At 41.6% G+C, this 21200-nt stretch overlaps 1 protein-coding gene across 1 annotated transcript in view; it reads right to left on the minus strand.

Annotated features, from left to right (window-relative positions):
- LOC140541989 (uncharacterized) overlaps positions 1-21200 on the minus strand; it is a 58752-nt gene that overhangs the window by 22873 nt on the left and 14679 nt on the right. Inside the window, exons 2-4 of the mRNA XM_072664806.1 lie at positions 9445-9500; positions 8366-8478; positions 5857-5931 (exon numbers count right to left, since the gene is read on the minus strand). Of these exons, the coding sequence (XP_072520907.1) occupies positions 5857-5931; positions 8366-8478; positions 9445-9500 (244 nt within the window). The remainder of the gene's footprint in view (positions 1-5856; positions 5932-8365; positions 8479-9444; positions 9501-21200) is intronic.

The following is a 21200-nucleotide window of genomic DNA, read 5'->3' on the forward strand; positions in this document are numbered from 1 at the left end:
TAATTAGTTATATAATCAGTTCAATTAATTGAGCAGCTCATTCGTGTTTTTTTCTTCTTCTGTAAATATTTTAAGGCTGAAATCTAGATCTAATTTTATAATTTCATTGTTTTATTGTAGAAATGTGCTCCGGACTGGTTAGATGTAATATATATGACCTTTACTAAAGTTTTTGACATTTAAAATAAGCTGGTTTTATATTAAGCACTACCCAAGCACACCAACATTTTGTAAATGAGGTCACATATACACATATATTCACAAACTGTCCCGTGACACATCCAGAATGTTGAGTATATGCCACTTAGGGACTTCATGCGTTAAAGTGAAGGATACTGTAAAAAAAAAAATACTGTAATGGCTTGTTTTAGTATAGTTAGTAAAGTAATGATGATTTAATGATTCTCTCCCAGATGGCGAGGTATATGGTTTTATTGTTGGAATAATAAAACCATATACCTCGCCATCTGGGAGAGAATGGCAACGGGTCTGTATCAAGTATTGGCCAATTGAACAGATCGAGATGGAGAGCATTAGATCATTGCCTTTAGCACATCAATCACAATCTATTTATTGTTACAACCTAGTAAATACATGTGCACCCACCCACGACACACACAGCCCCATCTCACTAAGTAGGGGGGTTGATGAAGGGTCCCACGGCGTATATTTCACTGTATGTCAAAAGAGAGGGAGTAAGAAAAGAGAGCGGTTGACATTCTTCGCATGCCTCTGCTGCTGACCGGGTGATGCCTTTATAAGGCAATAATAATACGAGGGACCTTGTGTGTGTTCAATAAACTCATAAAAGTCGTCTCTGCGATTATGGAAATGCTGGGCAAACATCGCCTGGATGCTGAAACCATGGGAGACCACAGACTGTGTCAACACTCTCACGACGCCACTCACAGCTTGTCTAACTCAGCTCCAAATTGGGAAAATTATTCTGCACCTCAATATGCAGAAGATGATGTCAATGATGAAACCTAAAAAGACAGAACTTGTTGAGCCTCGTTTGAGAGTTCGGCTAGCAGAGGGACACAGAGAACTGGACTAAAGTTAGTGCCACAAGAATATCTAATGCAGATACAAAAATGGATACATAAAAATACATAAATTAAAGGGTTTGTACCCACCCTTACACCAGTCAGCCATAACATTATCACATAATATTGCCTAATATGAGTAGGCCCCCTTGTGCCACAAGCCTGTGAAGGCATCCTGTGATATCTGGCACAAGATGTTAGCAGCAGATCCTTTAAGTCCTGTAAGTTGTCCTGTCTTGGATCACAGGACAACTGAACACTGCATACTAGGAAGGTACTGACCACTGCATACTAGGAAAAACCCTACAAGACCTGCCTGATGCTTTGGCAATGTTAATAATCGTCTGGCTTCTGTCCTGGTTTTAACACATCACCTTCAAGAACTGACTGTTCACTTGCTGCCTAATACATCCACCCATGGACAGATGCCACTGTAGATGAAGATAATCAATGCTTTTCACTCTACATCCTACTTGTGCAGGTGTTGCTGCACAGTAGAGCTGTATAGCACACTGCAGTCTGCTAAATTGCAGTTTTGCAGTGTTTTAATGTGCATTTCTAGCCTCCAAACAGTTATCTCAAAACGCTTTCTTGGTCATGCAGACTGCAACTTGACCTTGCCATTCCTTCTTTGTGGGCATCGATTCTGCTCATTTTTAGAGTGCTAGGCACAAGTGCAAGGGGCCCTTGGCTGTTGACTGTTTGGACAAGGTTTGTGGAGTTTTTATAAACTTAGTTGCATTAAAAGTTGCATCGTCTGGCTTTTTCTAATGTATATGTGAACAAGCTATAGTCCTAACTAGCTAAAGAAGGTCTGAAGGTCTGAGCTCAAATCTCTTGGTTCTCTACGTTTTTCCTCAGTTATCTCAAATGATATATATGCAAGCCTCCAACCACCAGTGGTTCCAACAAGATTTAGAAATTAATGATACATTATTATAATTGCTAATAAGTAATTAGTAATTATTCAGTTACAATTGATGATTTTATGTACACCAAACCTACCAAAAAGTATACCAGAGCAGACAATGTCTCTTGTCCCTTCCCAGCCCCAGCAGTTCACATTATATTTGCAAATTTCCTTTTTCCTTCCCTTCATCCTTCCATTCTCTTCCAACTGCACTATGGTATTTGTTTGTGCTGTGCCTGTCAGTGGCACTGCGCAGTGACACCGGTCAACAATAGTGCAGAGAGAGGAGGAAGAGAGTGTTTTAGCTGTGCCTGGCACCAGGCAATGAACACACGCTCCTCAGATATAGACAGAGGAAGGAAACCAACTGCAAGTAGGAAACCTTGGCTAACAATAGAAAGTGAGACTGTGTGCTTGTGGCAACACACATCGCTTTAGCGTCTTTGTGGTCATCTAAAAGTGTTCAGAAATGACAAGCTGGGGCTAATTCTGGAGGAAGACAATGCTGAAGGTCAGAGGCGTCCTAGTCTGTTTTGCATCTAACCTTGCCTCAAGAGCACCTTTCAATTTTTTCATTCAGACCATTCAAATACAGTCAAAGCATGTGCTTTCCAGGTCGTCAGGTTCACCTCAGGTTCTCCATACTTCATTGTTCTGTTCTGCTCACAGCTTTAAACAGTTCCTAATCTGGCAGGCTCTTGTTGTGGCACCACTGAGTCCACTGAGAACCACAAGGTCAGCAAGAACAATGATGTTGATTACGGTTTATCCAGACTTGGGGATGTTGTTTAAGGGCACTCATGGTCTTGTGTGGCTCAACTTTGCACAGCTGCTTGATCTGATGACCACTTTCACTGTTGCCTATGACTAGGTTTAACAAGCAACATTTGTGATTAGGAATGTGAACTTTTATTCTTTTTCCAGTTGGTCACGGTCAGGTAAGGTATTTACAACCCTGTTACTTTGCCTTAGAATGAAATATGCTGATTTTCCTTTCATTGGGGGACTGTGACAGAAATGACAGGTCTCCTTTTATTGGCAGGTTATATGTCGCAGAGACGGCCCACGGTAGCCGCATAGCATAGCCCAGTATTTCTCAACCCTGGTCCAGGAGGCCCACTCACTGCTCTGCACTTGTTAGTGCTTTCCCAGCTTTCAACACACCTGATTCAAACGAACTAGCTGAATAACGGCCCATTATTAAGTTAAAGTGGGTGTGTTAACACAGGAAAAGCACTAAAATGTGCAGGGCAGTGGGCCTTTAGGACCAGAGTTGGGAAACACTGACATAGCCTAGCCCAGTCTAACCTAGCATAGTTTAGAACTGTAACAAGGACAAAAACGAGGGCTCAGGGTTCAGTAAGATACCCGAGGGGATTAGCACTTATCCCTTTTATCCACTCCAATGACTCCGGCCTGCTGGATAACCGCAATGGCCCTTGCTTTGTTCTGTCTAGCATTTTGCTTTTAGCCTCTTAGCTGTTGCGATTAGCCACAATACTGTCAATACTGTTAGATAACAATTTTGGGGTTTTAAAATTTAAATTTAAACTTTAAATTTACAGGTTTGGTCTATTGACCTGGGTTTTGCTTTTAAAAGAAGGACACAACAGTTTACGATATGTCCGTTCCATGTACTGAACTTCATTCTAGGGCCCCAGATACAAAACTTTGTTGGGCTACACTCTTGATAATAAGATTTTCTGAATGGTTCTGAGCCTCTAATCATGATACTGGGGAAAGCTTAACTTTTAAACATTAAAAAGATTCTTTAAAAGGTTCTTTAGGGAGCCACTCCAAAGAACCCTACTTAGCATCTTTAACTTTAGGAATTTTGTGAAGCCTACTGTCCAGCTGACACAGAATTGTCAGGCTGCTCTCAGGGTGGGACAAGTTATTTCTAGTCCAAGCCTTTCTCAAGTCTTCTGTAGAAACAGATGAAGCCTCTTGATCGTAGGCTAGACATGTCCAAGCCAGATGACTTAATCCTATTTGCATGTTCATCACAATGCGCTAAGCCAATGCCATACAACTAAAATCTAATACATACACACACCTGTACGATCGCACACAAAGCTAACTTGCTACGACAAATACAAGCCAACGCTCAATTGTTATAATAAATGTCATGGAACCTTCTTCACTCTTCACACTCTCTGTTAGATGAATAGCCATTTCATCCTGGTGGAAGAAGAGAGTAAGCTGCACAAAGACTTCACTATCATTCCATGTCTCCTACTTCCCTCCCTCTCTCTTTGCAATGCTGCTTGCACTTTTGCTCTATACCCGTAGGCTTGTGCCATCTGCGTTATAAACACAAAACAATACGAGTTTCCATGCAAACCAGTGACTCCAAGCCAGGGCCAGGCCCATTGTACACTGCAAAAAAGGGACGAACTGGATTTATTTGTTAATGAAATACACAGACATGTGAAAAAATAGGACAGCTAATTTGTATATATTTAAATATACAGATTTAAATATTATAGATGTAGTTGTAGAAAAAAATTTTGTAAAATGTAATTAATAGAAATGTTTTTTTCTGAGGAATTACTACTAAAATATTACTACTTTAAATGCCTAGAATTAGAATCAGGTGCAGCACATCAGCTACAGATGATTAGAACAAGGTTAAAGAGGATTTTGGAGAAGCCTTAATTCTTATTCTAATCATACTTTTAACAGTGTAGATGCACATTGGTCTGGGAAGGGATTTTAAAAGATCTCAGATAATAAGAAATCAGTTGTTTCACTGTCCGCTAAATAAATTACTAGTATAGAACATTTACGACTCTGGACACGGCTAGGTCATGCTGCCCTAGCGAGTTCAGCCCAAGTGCAGACCACACGATGTGTAAAGAAGTCTCCAACAATCCTAAAATGCCATCTCAGGCTCTTGCTACCCAATGTCAAAGTACAGCATCAGAACTAGACCACACAAGTGTGATTTACATGGGGTGTGACTGCAGTCTTGTCTTGACTGTTTTTTTGGGCCTAATTTTGTGTGTGTGTGTGTGTGTGTGTGTGTGTGTGTGTGTGTGTGTGTGTGTGTGTGTGTGTCTTCCTGCTTGGGCGCATCATGTCTGGCTTTTGTATTCACAAGTGCAGCACAGAGACTATAATTATTCATTTACGGAGAAGAAAGCAAGAACAGAACAGAGCCCACAGACAGACAGAACGTTCCAGAAGGATACAAACACAGGATGTATATGAAGAAGAGAAAGAGAGAGGGGGAGAGAGAGAGAGAAGGTGAAAGGGAGAGAGAGAGAGAGAGAGAGAGAGAGAGAGAGAGAGAGAGAGAGAGAGCAAGGCAACATTACTGCCCACTTACTCATGCTCCTGAATACTTCCAAATGCTGAAACTGCAATGAGCTCAAGCTGGCTCTAAGAGTGGACTGATGGTGGTTTAGAAGTGCCACACGATCCAAATACCCAAGCTGAAGTTACGCAAGCTTACTGCAAACAGAAACCTCACTTACTGTTAGTGGACTCAGTCCTGAAGTATGCTTCCTGGCATTAAAGTGGTAGTTCAGCATAAAATCCTTTTCACAGATCTTTCCTCTTACCCGAAATGACGTCTATAAGCCAAATCACCTCTGTTGTCTAAACTTTGCTACTTCAGTTTTGCACTATTCTACTGTGCAGCGAGTTTTACTACATTTCCATTTACAGCACCATGTTACCCAAGTAGGTGAATGCAGTGTCAGGAGACTTGCCCAAGGACGCCTATTGGTGTAGAGTGGTTTTCTTGCTCAGCCATAAAAGCAAACCCACAATGCTACACCAAGTGCTAAGGATGCTAAGGATTTAGTCAGTAAGTATGCAAATGCGTGGCTGACTGGTAACAGTTAGAGAAAGAGTGAGAGAAGGGAAAGCATGAAGAGAATGGGTGTGTCTTACCTTGAAGAAGTTTTTGACTGCTGGTACATGGCTTGCACATTCCGTCTTCCGATATTCATCCACATTCTCTCCGACCTGTGAGAAAGCCCAATTCGTGTCTGGTTTAATAAATGACAGCAATTCATTTTAGCTCCTGCGGCCTTCAACCATGGCCAGTGACTGAAGCACATATTTTGGCAAATTCACATGGCACTCGATAGCATTCCATGAAGATCTGAGTACATTCACAAGCACTCCAGACCTGCTACACTGCATTACTGCAGATCCCTTCAAACTGTTCAAGCTATTGTTCCAATTTCAAATAGCCATGAAACGTCCAAACCTGACCGACCTGAAACTGAGCTCAGATTCTTAGGAAGATATACTGTCTTACTGACTGCTGCCTTAGTTAATGGGAAAATGCAACAGGCTGGAAATTTAGAAGCAGCATGACTAAGAGCAATGCTGCCATGCAAACCCTGAGAAGCTGTCTAAATGGACCAACCACATAATGAAGCGCCATTTCTTCTCTGGACACCCTTTTTGGTATATGAAAACAACAAGTTTCTGATGTTGTTTTGAGACATGTAAGTATCTGATGAGCTCAGAATTGGTACTTACAGAACAACCAGTTTCAGTTATATATAATATATAAACAATCTGCACCGGGAGCAGATAGGTCTCACAAGTGCAGACAGCATTAGACTTTGTTTGAAGCGAGCTACTGACCAGCAAGTTTAGGAGGACCAGGGATTGATTTTCTGGCTGCTCCCAGGCTTGAAAACAGTTGATCAATTGTAGCATATTTTCTTAACAATACCTACTGCTCTCTTTGTAATAACACAGGTAGGTTGTCATTGCTCAAGAAGTACTACATCCACCGCATGCTAAGAAAATCAGGCTGTGACAAGTGATGGAATTAATTGATCATCATCGAAGTTCCTCAGATTCCCTCATTTCAAACCGATATCTGATTAATTTATTGATCTCCAGCGAAGCAGAATGTTTAGGTAATGCTGGACTATGTGCTTAACATTTGATCATTTTATAGTTATATATTTGAACACTTATATTTCTGTGCAATTAATTCAAGATGCAGTCAATTCAATTTGTAGATTTTAGCATTTTTGTACATTTGTATCAGCACTGACAGAAAAGCACATGAAAAATATTGAATATCGTCATCAGATAAATATTTCCATATCGGTGCATCCTTAGTCCTTACTGTTATTATAAAAGTTAAGATAAGGAAGTTCAAACCTGCACTGGTACTGTAGGTGTGTGTGTGTGTATGTGTGTGTGTGTGTGTTTTGTGTGTGTATGTTTGTGTGTTAAGTTCCTGATTGCGCTGTGAACAGGTCACCAAATCCACTCCCCCTTCTTCTCAGCATTGCCTGACTGGCAACAGATGCCACCTCTGACCTCAAATACAACATTCCAGCCTCATTGTCATGACAACCAGCACTGAGGAGGTTACTGGGAAGGTTCCCAGCATGCTTTGCTCAGCGTGGATTTGAGCTCCTTCGGATACGAGGCTGTCTGGGGGGGTCGAAGCCCTTTTGTGGGACGGAGCCATTGACGCATCTCATCAACAGGAGCCTCACATACATCCCTCTTCAGAAAACAGCCTTTTCACAGAACGTCTGCACCAGCCCTGGCCAGTGAGGAGCCACCTCTCGCTCACGCCCCAAAGAAGCAGCCAATGGGAACGGATGGTCAAAGGTTTCACGTCCAATGGGGAGAAACTAAAGTGATCTCATCCATATGTACATGTTGAACGGAGGGCCATGCGGATGCACAATGCCTTTACTGCTTAAAGCTTTAATAGGTGCCAAGACGAGCCTCAGACAAGAGTGCCGTCTTCACTGTGCCTGAGTTTAGCTTCAGATTCGGGTGCAGGGACGTTACTATTGATTAGCAATTAAGTAATTCTGGTGTAGTGTAGTGAGTAACAACACAGCCCTCTCCATGCCTCAAATGCTTCTTGGAGCGATGCCTTAGAAGAACCACTTTTGGTTCAGAACCATGTTTGTAATAGAAAACAAAACTATATACCAAGGGAAAATCTTTGGTCCCTTAAATGGTAAAAGAATCGGGGTGAATTGATCATGCTTTGGGCTAATGTTGGAGCCAGTGCCACAGGGAACATTTCACTGGTAGACAAAAGAATGGATTCAGTGACACATCAGCAAATTCTGAAAGCAAACATCACATCACCTCTACAAAAACGGTGAAGATGAAAAAACGGTGGCTTCTGAAGCAGGACACGGATCCTAAACACATCTCAAATTTCCAAAATATCAAGAGATGCAAGCTGAAGGTTTTGCCATGGTTCTCTCATTTCCTTACAGACTTAAACATCATTGGATATCTGTGGGCAGACCTCAAAAGAACAGTGCAGCAAGACCGCCCAAAAGTCTCCTCTCATGGCTAAAGTTCTGGCCAACAGATCTGGGACCACAAACTGAGCTTCAATTAATTCAAATTATTGAATTAATTATAATCAATTACTCTGGTGTCCTCAGCTTACCCAGCAGATCATGGCTATCCGTGGCTGCCCCATGTCCGTCAGGCCAACCCTGCAAAGTCCATACATGGGTTTGGCACTGTGAAACTTCTGGGCCAGCTCTGTCAAGCCTCCAGCTACAGGATGAGAAGCAAACAGAAAGAGAAAGGGGAGTTGGGAGAGAGGGAAAAGGACAGAAATAAAGGGACAGATTATGAATTATTTTACATCTGATACCACATGAAAGACTCTTTTTATCTTTACAAGGCTGTCCTACATAATTTCACAAAATGATCATCTTATCCACATAAGCACTGCTTAAGTAAACTGGATAAAAGCAGTATTGTTGCACTTCACAAAAAGAACACATTGCCTACTGTAAGCTATAGGGGTGGATCTATCATGCTTTGGGGTTGTAATGTTGCCAGTGGCATTGGAAATATTGCAGAGATGCAGGAAAGAATATATTCCACAAAATACCTGAATGCAAAATATCAAACCATCCGTTAACAGGCTGAAGCTGAAAAGAGGGCGGCTAATATAACAGGATAACTATCATTGATGATCGAAATTTGCAAGCTGTGAAATCCTGACACTGTAAGGTCAAAAAAAGATAGTCAAGGGTGATCAAACAAGGTTACGAATACGTGCACCTTTATCCTTTATCCTTATGAATATATGCTATATGTCCAAATGTTTGTGGACATCCCTACTAATAAATGCATTCAGCTAGTTGCTGACACAAATGTGCAAATGCCCACACACAGCTTGTCTAGTCCCTGTGGAGAAGTATTGCCAATAGAATATGACTCTCTGGAGCAGATAAACATGAACCTGTTGCCACTATGCCTAATGCAAGGCATGGGCTAGAGGGGTATAAAGCCTCCCAGCTTTGAGCTGTAGAGCAGTGGAACTGTGTTCTCTGGAATGATGGTGCTCCATCTTGCAATCAATTTCTCAATGAAATGCTCCGAATTCTAGCATAAAGTCAGTTACACCAACACAAGCAGGATAAACCCTTTTTAATACACATATATAGCACATCTTGGCATCATTCAGTGCATTACATCCATATTCAAACTAGCAAATAGTTGTGGTCTTACCTCCAGAATCGGAGAGCTTTAGATTGTTGGTAACTCCATCATATGCGAACAGCGCCCTGGAGGACAGAAAACAGGGCTTTAAAATCACATCAAAAAAACAACAGGTTTCTGTTTCATCATAAAGACACGTTTATTAAAAGCTCATCATGATGAAGTCTTGAGTATTACACAGAACACTTATTAGTGAGACTATAATTCACTAACAACATGAGGCCATTGAACACAGTTAATATCAACAGGAACTAGAGTCTGGTAAGCATCATGGACTCTCCATGAAAGTAATGGCCCAGCAAGCATAGCTAATGCCCCATCCTCGCTAACGTCAGCCCCCTGGAATGCACCAAGTGGGTAGGCAGCTGTGCAGACCATATGCTTTCACACACACATATACCCCGCACTCCATCCTACAAAGTCTCTCAGACTGCTCCACACATTTGGCATTTTATCATGCATACCTAGGGTTAACCCCAACAAAGTGTCCATACCCCATGGAGTAATAGATGTAGCAGGAGTTCTCACGGCTAGAAGAGTCCTCCTACTTGTGCAGTTTTGGTTGTTGCTTTGTCTGAAAAACTCTTATCTATTAAAATTAACCAAAGTATGGACAGAATTCCATTGATTGATCTGTGCATAATTTAATTGCTGATATCAACCAAAGGCAGTCCCAGTGGTATAATGTGAAATGGTCCAGGGTGTCCCATTCTAAATCCATAGGCATTAATATGGAGTTGGTCCCCCTCTTGCAGCTGTTACAGCAAGTTTGGAACCCCGCTCTGTAACTGTACGTGGTCTCGTAACTTTGTGGTTGAGTTGCTGTGGTTCCTTCCACTTTTCAATACTACCATTCACAGTTGTAGATGGAATATCTAGGCGGGAAGAAATTTCACCAACTGACTTGTTGTAGTGGGGGCATCCTATTATATACAGTTATATATCCACGCTGGAATTCATGGAGCTCTTTAGAACCAACCAGTCTTTCAACTAATGTGAAATGCATGGCTAGGTACTTGATTTTGTGAACTGTGGAAATGGGACCGAATGGAACACCTGATTTCAATGATTGTGTGTCCCAATACTTGTGTCCATATAGTGTAGGTATACGTTTTTAATTCTGCAACTATTTTATCCTACCACTTCCTATATAAAGTAACTCTCATAACTATAGTTAAGTGTCTCAGGCCTCAGGCACCATATTATAACCTGTTCTATGTATTTTCCCATTTCCATGTTTTCCAAACCATCACTGTAACATAAAGGGCCCTCGGGAACATCTATCAAACCTGCATAGGCTATAGCTCAGTCTTGACTTAGTTTTTTCTCCCTTGTATTAGTGAGGACTTGTCTAAGCACACACATGTGACAGGTTCAAGTCAGAGCTGGTACTTCCAAGTGCTCTAAGGCTTCTGGCGCTAATAGCTCATATAATAACAGTGCATGGAATCCAAAAAGAAATGAATGAATAAGATAAAATAAACAAACAGCATCTGTTTGTGGTTACCAGTCAGTCAAGACACAATGGACTCATCTATCACTATCACTTTTAGGTATCCTCACTAATGATGAGCAAAAATAGGATACAAAAATGTCTTTGAGATGGGTTGTAAGAGAACCCTTTGTGCACCCTCCCTCTGTGAAGGCAACAGCACAGTGGCCTTCACTGCTTTGCGGTGGACTTTCCTAATCAGCACCCCACAAGTTTTCAATTGAGTTTAGGTTACCTTACAAGAACTACTTTGTTTAAGCACATTTAAATTACTAAAGAACCTTTACATCAAGTGAAGGTTCTCCAGACTTTTAATCTCTATTACAAACAACATGGTTCTTTTAACAATCGCCCACTGCAAAAGCTGGGCCTTGAGGTCAGTAAACCTTTGTGTGAATTGAGAGTGCGTATGGCTTGGTTCACAGTCTTGCTAGACAACAATATACTGTGGTATTTTAAAATTTAGACAGTATCTCAAAAAGAGGACGTATTCGTGTCATATTTCTGTTCTGCGTCTGGCTAGCACAAGCGTTTAAGAGCTTGGTGTTCACGCTCTGAAAACAGGTGGGAAAAACATGGTAGAACCTTTCTGTCACTCCGACGGCTCTGGGCAGTCTGATACTTGGTGGATATGTAGATCCAAAACCACAAAAAAACTGTCATTTCATCTGTCTGTCTTGACCTCAAAATCAAGAGCAAAGTTGTCAAGCTTCATAAATCAAACAAGAACTACCAAGAGCCCTTTGTGATTTAAGTGCGGCTCAGCTTGACCCACCATCTCTCTGTCCTGGCACCAAGGTGGTGGAACAAACTCCCCCTGAGTGTCTGAACATCAGATACGCTTGTTAGTAAATAACTGATACGAATATTAACAAAATAACCTTTGGTCTGAGAGAGCAAAGTCGAGTGACTGCTATGGGAGAGACCGAAAGGCGAAATTCGCCAGGTTCCGTCATGTTTGCACTCGTTGACGGCTATTTAGGCCTCAGACAGGCTAAACACCACAGGCCATGTTCCAGCTAACTGAGGCTCAGATTCACACGGGTTTAGAGAATTATAGCCTCATTTCTGAGATCACAGAGTGGAGTGAAAGGAGTGTGTTCGACTGTCCTGCAGACTGGCCCATCCAGGTTTGCTTCCTTTTCCTTTCAGCCAAATGTTGTGATATATGCCCTACATTATCCCAATATTAGATATAATAAAGATAACACTAGAAGAGCCTCAAAGAGAACAGACCATCTCTCTCTTGACCTTAAAATCAAGAGCAAGGAGGACACTCCTAGTAAGGCTTTACCACTTTGGGAAACCTTCTGTTGAAAGCATCTTAATTACTACCCTGGAGTGGAGATGGCTAATTTTTTAATTTTTTTGTAGTTCTTGTTTGATTTATGAAGCTCAACAACTTTTGCTCACTATTGTTTTGTGGCTTTTATCTGATCTTCAGTATAGTATTAGATGAGGACAACTGTAACCTTATCTTTATACCACAGTAAAACAGAGTCTTCAAATTAAGGGAGGCGATTCATGTTAGAAAATGTTGCACATCTCATTGCTGTCGGAATAAAAACCTTGTCAAAACCTCGCCAAAACAGGGACTTTCCAGGAACCAACTTTTAATCGAAATTAATGTAACAAGATTTCTTAATTCGACCATTTCATTTGATCATGAAATTTTAATGTGAGGCAAAAATGGAGAGCAACAGCAATAATACACACACACACACACACACACACACATATTTTAATTCCATTTACAACCTGTTGCTACAATAACAAAGAAGAAAATGTATATGGCAGGAGATGACATGACCAGCACAAGGATATGAAGTACAGCTCTAGTCTAAGCCAAACCGCCTTGGTTTGCTCCCCTTAGCTCATGTATGTGTTTCTTTGGGCACTGGGTAGTAGTTAATGGGACTGAGCTTGTAAATCTCTTTTGGTTGCCTTTTTCTTGGTTTTGCTGTGGCATTCTCACGACTGGCATTAACGGAGATCAAAGATTTAAACACTATTTAAAGACTAAACAGGAATGAATCATGACGCTTGTGGCTTTTGCACTTTGCTGAGGTGATACATCAAGAAGCGTCAAACTTCCATTCTAGGTTAAATTGCAGCCTTACTTTATTTTTCTTCTTTGTGATCGGAAACGGATAGAGTTCACCCAGATCAGACATTTCCATCGTTAACCATGACCGCAACAATAACAAAAGCATGTTGTTATTTTGTATGAATTATTTAGCACTGGTAGATCAAACTGTTGTCACTGTATGACTTCCAAATAAAGGAGAAGGGTCAAAAGAGCAGCCTCAACCCTGTTATGAACTTTGTGTAAACATAAATACATAATGAACAGACATCCACAGATATAGAAATTCTGCTGATTTACACTTACATTTAAGGCATTTAGCAGAGGCTCTTATCCAGAGCGACCTACAAAAGTGCTTCACTGTTTACTCAAAAAAATATTTATCATGATGCATGTAATTACAGACTAAAACAAACGGTAGTCATGTGTTTTTAAAAACTACTATTCAGATACTCTCTCACACAGAATACAGTGAGAACATCTGCTGAACTTTATCTAGTGAAACCAGTCTAATCACACTGTCACACTGTCTAATAACACTTTCGGCAGGAATACTGCAATATAACAACCTTTTTAGGTTTATAAGATATACAAGTTTAGCTAGCCTACTACTATTTGTTGCAAGCAAGTGCTAGCTCCTGAAAACACCATGACAGACAGGCCTTTTTTCCTCTGCTGAGGGGAATGTGTCGTATGTCATTTGGAATACATAATGAAAGATCTCCAAACAAGCCTATCGTCATTGTTTTCCCATTGTCCACCAGGCCTGTGATCAGTGGAAGCCTTCCAGACGATGACCCCTGCAGCTGACACAGAGCCCAGACACAAACAAGACCAACAGCCTAGAACACACACACACACACACACACACACACACATACACACAGTCTGTTCTACAAAGCATGTCAAACCAATCCACTGATCAGTTTGCAATTAGGCTGTTGTGACACCATTGTTCTAGGACTTTCTGCCAGGAGAGAAGCAGAGGGGAGTGAGGGTAGTGAGTATACATTAGCGGTTTGTGAGTGCAGTGTGAGGCAGGTGGTGAGTGGGGATTTTTTGCCAAACAAATTCTGACAATAGAATTAAGAAATTTAGAGGGAAAATCTGCCAGTTTTTTAAACGTTCTGTATAATTAAATGGTTTAGGATGTAAACAAAGTCATTCATTCAGAGTGGTTTGGTGTCAAATGCTTCATTTCAGTGGTAGTGAATGGAACTAGATGTTCCATTCTGTAAGGAAGCAAAAGTTACTATATAAAATTAGTTGTAAATAAATGTTAAGACAATATTTAACAATATAGAAGGTTTCCTGAAATTTTGAATTTATCTCTTTTTTTTTTTTTTTACCATTTTTTTACCATTTTTTTACATACATTATTAATCTCAGAAAACTTGAGTAGGTTAAGTGTTTGTTTGGGATAGTAAGTAATGGTTTTGGGTTATAGAGATTGTAACCCTGGGTTCTACATAGAACTCCCAGTTGGTATGTTTCTCTACATTAGACCATTTCACACCAAAGCACTTGAAATGACTATTTATTGATTTGAATAATGCAGCATTTTTGAAAGATCTGTGTAATCTCACAAATATCTGCTTATGTGGTTTCTGACACTGTATTCTGGTATTTGTAAAAAAAAATTAGCTACAGTTGGAAGTAGCTGCCACTGCGATTCCTGAATTGTGCCTATAGATTCCTGAAATGTCCATAGATAACATTTCAATAGTGTTTCTATTGGTCCATTCATCCTGAATATTTGGCACATTATGAAGAAAGCTCTTCTTTTCAGATTTTAATAATGACAAAAAGTCAAAAACAAGCAATAATGGAGATGTTTTTGCGTTACAGTGACAATATGACATTACAAGATTGAGTTGTTTCCTTCCTTCCTTCTGTACATCATGTTTGCATACACTGGCACTTTCTTCTAAAATGACCAAGAACGCTATCAAGAAAGTTTTAATGTCATCAAGGCTTTGGAATTCAGTATAGCTGTTTTAGCGGTTAGCAAGCAGGATTAACATGTCTAGCGTTCACTAAAACATGTTGTCCGAGCTTTGCAATTCAACAATGTATAGCCATTACAACACTTAGTGAGCATTATTAGCTAAACGCTAGTCAGTTTTAATCTTTACGGGTATTCAACTAAATCCTCCCTGAGCCGTAGCCATATGGTGGCTGAGGTTAGTTCACTCTGAATGCCATGACTGGAAAGCAATCGACTTGAAGAGAATATCACTTTGTGTATTATAATTAGCTGAAGTGTAATGCGTACATGCTAAGATACACTAGGCCTCAACACGTGGCCTGCTAACAGCAGCTAATTGCACTTAAACCCTTGGTAAATCTGGGCCTCGTTCAAAACATGCTGTTCCAACTAAGACTCTGCCTGAGGGGATGCAGTGGTTCATCCAGAGGTCAGGCTGAATAAGGCATGCTGTGATTAATGTATGTAGACTGAGGCACAGTAAAGGTTTCACTGACTATTCTCTGCGTCATGGTGCATTGCTACCTTCATCAAAACCTTTTGTGCAAGGACCACACACGTCCACAAACAGTGATGCAGTAAACGCATGCAAACAGCACGCTCTCTGCTTCGGCACTTTTAGGCAAGTGTATTGCCTCTTTGGTGACTGTGTCCGTGACGTTACCGAGGTTATGCACTCCTTATTTGAATGAACAGGCAGAAGAGCATTTGTTTACTCTTACAATCTGATGAGGACCAGAATTAAGCTTTGGAGAAGGTAAAGGTACATCCAAGGCTTTGACATTTCCAGTATTATACATAAAATGTGGAGTAAAATCAGTAAAGTCAGCTAAATATAACAGGGGCTCGGTACATGAAACCAACATAACCTGAACCTAAAGCACTGTTTGTCTATTATGAAAAAGAAAATCTGGCCTAATCAAAACAGGGCTGAAAACAGGCCCAATTCCAAACCCCCTTATTATATTTCCACCCACTAAATTCTCACTAATGATGGCATTCATGCTAGAAATTCACGCTAAAAGACAACTCTAGCTGGTCTACTTTGCCATCTCTTCAGCTAGTTAACTGCGCACCATGCTGTCAGGACATCCGGTAAGACTGAGAAAATGAATCACAATGTTCTTGTAACAGGGCTAGGCTAGCCTAGGTTATTGTTCAGTGTATGCTCATAACGCTACAAAAAATACAGAAGATATATCAGCCAGCACCAGTTCAATCTAGAGGGGAAAAAAAGACAGATTTAAAAAATGTAATGATGTGGTCCAACCCAAAACGTCCACAACAGTGACCATTTCTCCACCCTCACCAGGGAAGAAAGCAGTATGCTGAGGATCAGATACAGCTGCGAAGGCCTGCAGAGGCTGGGCGTTTCACAACATTACCTCATCAGAGTGAAGGCTGGAACGCATTGTATAGAACACACGCACACACATTGCAGAGGGCTGACAAATGCTTCAGGGCTAGGGTTGGATTTCTGTACAGTTTCTGCAGAAGACTCTGTAAGGTTAAGAACACTAAGAGAGCAAGGGGTGGACAGAGATGGAAGACAAAGCATCAGCTGAAAGGAACGGCATGCGGCGTGCATGCGTCTGTGTGTGCATGTGGTGTTAATATCTGCATTATGAAGGCTTGCATTTGTCTTCATCTGACTCTTGAGTTCCTCGTGCATTTGTGGTTTCCACAGCGGCAGGACAGGGGTTTGATGCCCCTAATGACTGGATTATGCCTTTACAGAACTTTGCAAGTCTGGTTTTAGTTACTATCCACCAGTAGGCTGGAGCAGCACTGAAACGCTAAAGCTCAGCCTGCTTGTGTCGTTTATGTGGTTTCATTTCATTTAAAGTCACATTCTTGCTTTTTATATGAACGATACACTTTGCTCTATTTGTTTATTAGAGGTGGCCCGAATAGCATTTGATATGCTTTGAATACTTCAGTAACCAGCTTCGTAGGAAAGCCAGTCTAATGCTAGTGGAACTGATCTAGACAGGACGACGGCACTGCAAAGTCTACAGCAGGAGACGGATGGAGGTCGTCTGGTCAAACAGTGGCCCGCACCTCGTCTCTTCACACATACGGCTTTCCTGTGTGGTGGGCCTGATGAGAAAAACACAGGCGCTCCTGTTCCTGAGGACCGCCCCTGCCCCATCCAGCAATGAGCTCAGGCAAGAAGAAAAAAAGGAACACATGCAGGCAATAACCAAATGAGAGAGCAAAGCAGACAGGAAGAAGGATACCGAAAGAAAATAAGGACTAAGAAATAAGGAGGGGAAGAGGACAACATGGGGAGCTTAATGAGCGGAATTCTTTATTGTGGAGTGTGGAACACCATTTTTTAACCACGTCTTCTACGTATCCTAAATGTAATCGTTCAACCAAGATACTGTGTGTTTGATGTCTATGGTGCAAAATGCATGCGTAAGTCAGAGATAAGCTATAGGTGGATATACACATATATACAAAAATTATGTAATGTTTTATTATATGTTTTTGCAGCTTAGTTTACATATATGGACTGTATGGTCTGAAGAGTAAATGAAAATTTCATAAAAGTGTAGAAAATGAAGTTTCAAATGTATTTATACAGCCGAGCCTTTTTCATTTAAGCAAGCCAGTGGCGATAGTGGCAAGAAAAAAACCCTCAGAACGACAGGAGAGGTAGAAACCTAGAGAAGTAGAGGAACCTAGACTCAAATCGGAACCCATCGGAACCTGTCTGGTTGACACCAGATAACGCAACATTTTTCCAATATCTAATACAGAGGAAAGAAATATTATTATTATTATTATTATAAAAGGTTTTTTCCCTCAGATTTCAGCAGAAGTCAGTGTTTAACATATCATGCTATTAATAATGCACTCTGTGTATCCAATATTGGAGTAAAATAAGCAATATAATCTGCCGCTGGGATATTTGCCATTGAAAATGGGAAAAGTGTGAGTTTTTCTTTTGTATCAAGCAGCAAAAAAGTTTGTGCACATCGCACATGTGCACATTGCGATAACTATGCTGAAACTATATATTATGAAGCTCTAATATGCTCCCTTCAAATCATACATTTGAAAACCTCCCATTACAAATGTACCAAGTAGGCTAAAGTACTCCAACTCCAATAAGATCACATTGATGAATCTTATCCTTGGCACTTCTCAAGGCATAACCGTTGTGAAGGCCTCCTGTGAAACATAATCTGAACATCATGGGGATCATAAGGAAGATACCGGTCAGCAGATGTGAATAACCCCTTTCTTGGGATATACTGCTCTGATAAAGCGCTCCACATGAGACTCTGGAGTAACCACTTTCCGAAGCCTCCAGAGCTTCCACCCTGATTATGACAAGACATCGTTCAAGACCCATGGCAGCCCATTCCTCTTTTTATGAGGTCAGCTATAAAATGAGACTAAAGGCTTCTAGTACAGTCCTCCTTCCCCTCTCCCCCCCTTCCAGTCTCCATCTTTCAGCATCAACCTCTGGATCCTGTCTCAGAGCAGTTGTAAATTAGCATCTGCTTGATGCTGACCTGGGGCCCTGGTTGCTATTTATAGGAGTCTGTCCCAGCACAGAACTCGGAGACATAGCATTCAACACCACTCATTTCCTCTTTTCCTGAGGACTATGCCAAAAATGGGCAAGGCGGTCAACACCTCCCACCACTGTATCCATGTTTTTCACACAAGGTCCTTGTGTCTCGGGTAACGTTTTTTTAATCAATGCTCTTTGCGTGAAAGCATGTTGACAAGCTTCCCAAAAGCATCCCACTCGACCTGGATGTCAACCTCGTTGTGGCGCGCAAAGCTGGAAAACAGCTGCAGCAAACATTCTGAATCAAATTCTGCCGATTCAACAAATCTCCGGAGACGGAAGGGAAAGATTTGCCCACACTTGGGTTACATGGGTAATTCGCAAGGTTGCTTTTAAAACCGTCTGCGCGTGAAGCAGGAGTCTAGACTCTTGAGGCAGGTTTACAGAAGCACCTGGAATATTTCACCGCTCAAGAAAACAAAGTCTTTAACACCTCCTGGTCTCAACATTGCTGTTCTACCGTTGGATTTATGGCTCAAACTGTTGGCAGATGGTTTCGTGGCTCACTGCATCCTTTCTTCTTGACCAAACTCGTCCAAACATGAGCATTAAACACTGGCTTAGGTGGTACCGAGCAGCTTGACAAGTCTTTGGGTCAAGATGATTTGAAGATGAAGGGGGGTAGATTGTTTGTTTATACTGGTAGTGTTTATAAGAAAGCTGTTCCTGTACCTTTAAGGCTGAATATATGAGCTTAGCTGGGGCCGGAATACAGGGTGTGGGCCCTTGCCTTGGCTTAACCAAATCCAGCCTGGTGCCCAGCAGAACAAGCTTGATAATCCCCAAGAGACACGACATATAATGAGGCAAAAGTGCAGGAAAGAAGTTGCCGAAGCTTGCAACAGTATGTTTGTGAGCTGAGAACCCTGCCTAGGGCATAACTGTATAGTAATTCCAATAACTGCTAATGCTTTGGCATTGCGCACTGAACCCATGATTATGGTGCAATCACTTTGGAGTGGATGCGACCGATGTTCGTCTTGCCTAATATGGAATATAGCATGCCAATCCTTGAACCAACAAATAAAAGCAGCCCAGAAGAAGTGCCTTCCCCAAGCAGCTTCTCTTCCGAGAAACAGGACCTCATGAAGGCTGGGGATCATAATAGCCCTTGCATGGTTGGGTAGAATCCCTCAAGTTGAACTTTGCTTCTGGCTACATCCCCAAGAAGGTTGGCGGGACCTTCCTCACTCCACTTTGTTCTTGGTACTCGGCTTCACGGCGGAGACGGGGCTTTCTAACAACTTTAGCAGAGGCTGCTAAACAATTATGAGCGCACTGCCATCTGGCACACTAACCTTGTCCTACCGAACGCAGCTTGCCAAGTGCTATTCATTTGGGTGTATGCAAGCCTGGAGCATAAAGAACTGAACCGCTTCTTGACTTCCTCAGCCAAGAAGAATGAAATAAGACTCAAACCCTGTGACCTTCGTCTAATGAAGACATATAAAGCACAACATATAGAGTAGCCATCAAGACTGCAGTTCCTGTCGACTTTACTGTACCATAAACTGCAAACGGCAATCTTGGTGGGCTAGCCTCGATCTTACAGCATATCTGTGTGGCAAAACAGGACTAATGCTGGCTGTCCTTGTAAGGGAGACGGCTCCCCTGGGTGGCAATTGTGTTAAAATAGCAGCTATTTGAAGAGCGTAAAAGAAAAGAATGGGGTCCAGGGCTTCCTGAGAGGGGGGTTTCTGTCGGATTCCAAAAGACAAAGGCTATGCTGACAGAGGAGACGTAATGGGCACAATCTGCGAGAATGGGAAAATGAAACGGAGATGAGAGGCAGGGTGTGGGAGACTGGAGCAGGCAACAGCAGGATGAGTTTGACCTGCAAACAGTGTGACCATTGCAGAGCAAGGGGAAATGAGAGAAAAGAATGAAACAGGCCAGGGGACGTCAAGAGAGGCAGAAAAAAGGGGTCAGTGGTAGCGACAAAAGTTCAGGGGATGGGGGGGGGGGTGGTTGGGGGAAGCAGGGTCGGAATGTGGTATGAAGGGATGGAAAATTTGAGCCAAGCCAAATACTTTTAATATGGACAAATAAATATGAAAGCATGCCAAAGGGCAGACGGGAGACCTCGGGTAAGATTCCGAGAAGAAGACAGGCTTAGTAGGGAGGGGGGTAGAACGCATGGAGATGTTTACATTACACGTTTAAATCTTCAGCCCTGTATGTATTCGCCTTGTGCGTTTATCTCTAAAAACAAGCTCATTAACATGCTAAAGTAAACTGTAGGAACTATGGCCTGTAGTAAGACGTGAATATCAAACTTCTTCTACAGTGATGTTTGCTAGTTCAGGACCATGCCTTAATCATGACATAAAGTCATGATTGGGAAACTGGAGAAAATGAAAACTGGAAAATTGGAGACTGTGGGACTAAAGGAGGGTGAAGAACTCTGAGAACTTGGGTTGGAACTTTCTGGGCAGAAAGAAAGTTCATTCTGATTTGGGGCAGAAAACCAAATACTATGTTTCTGATGAACGATAGTGGTGAGATGCGAAAACTGCATCATTAAAAGATCGATCGTATTGTGATGCATTGTGTTTTGACAATGTTAGTGCTTAATAAATACTGATTAACTGCAGGTTTCATTACTAACAGT

The sequence above is a fragment of the Salminus brasiliensis genome, chromosome 20, assembly GCF_030463535.1.
Source record: "Salminus brasiliensis chromosome 20, fSalBra1.hap2, whole genome shotgun sequence".
Taxonomy (NCBI): Eukaryota; Metazoa; Chordata; class Actinopteri; order Characiformes; family Bryconidae; genus Salminus; species Salminus brasiliensis.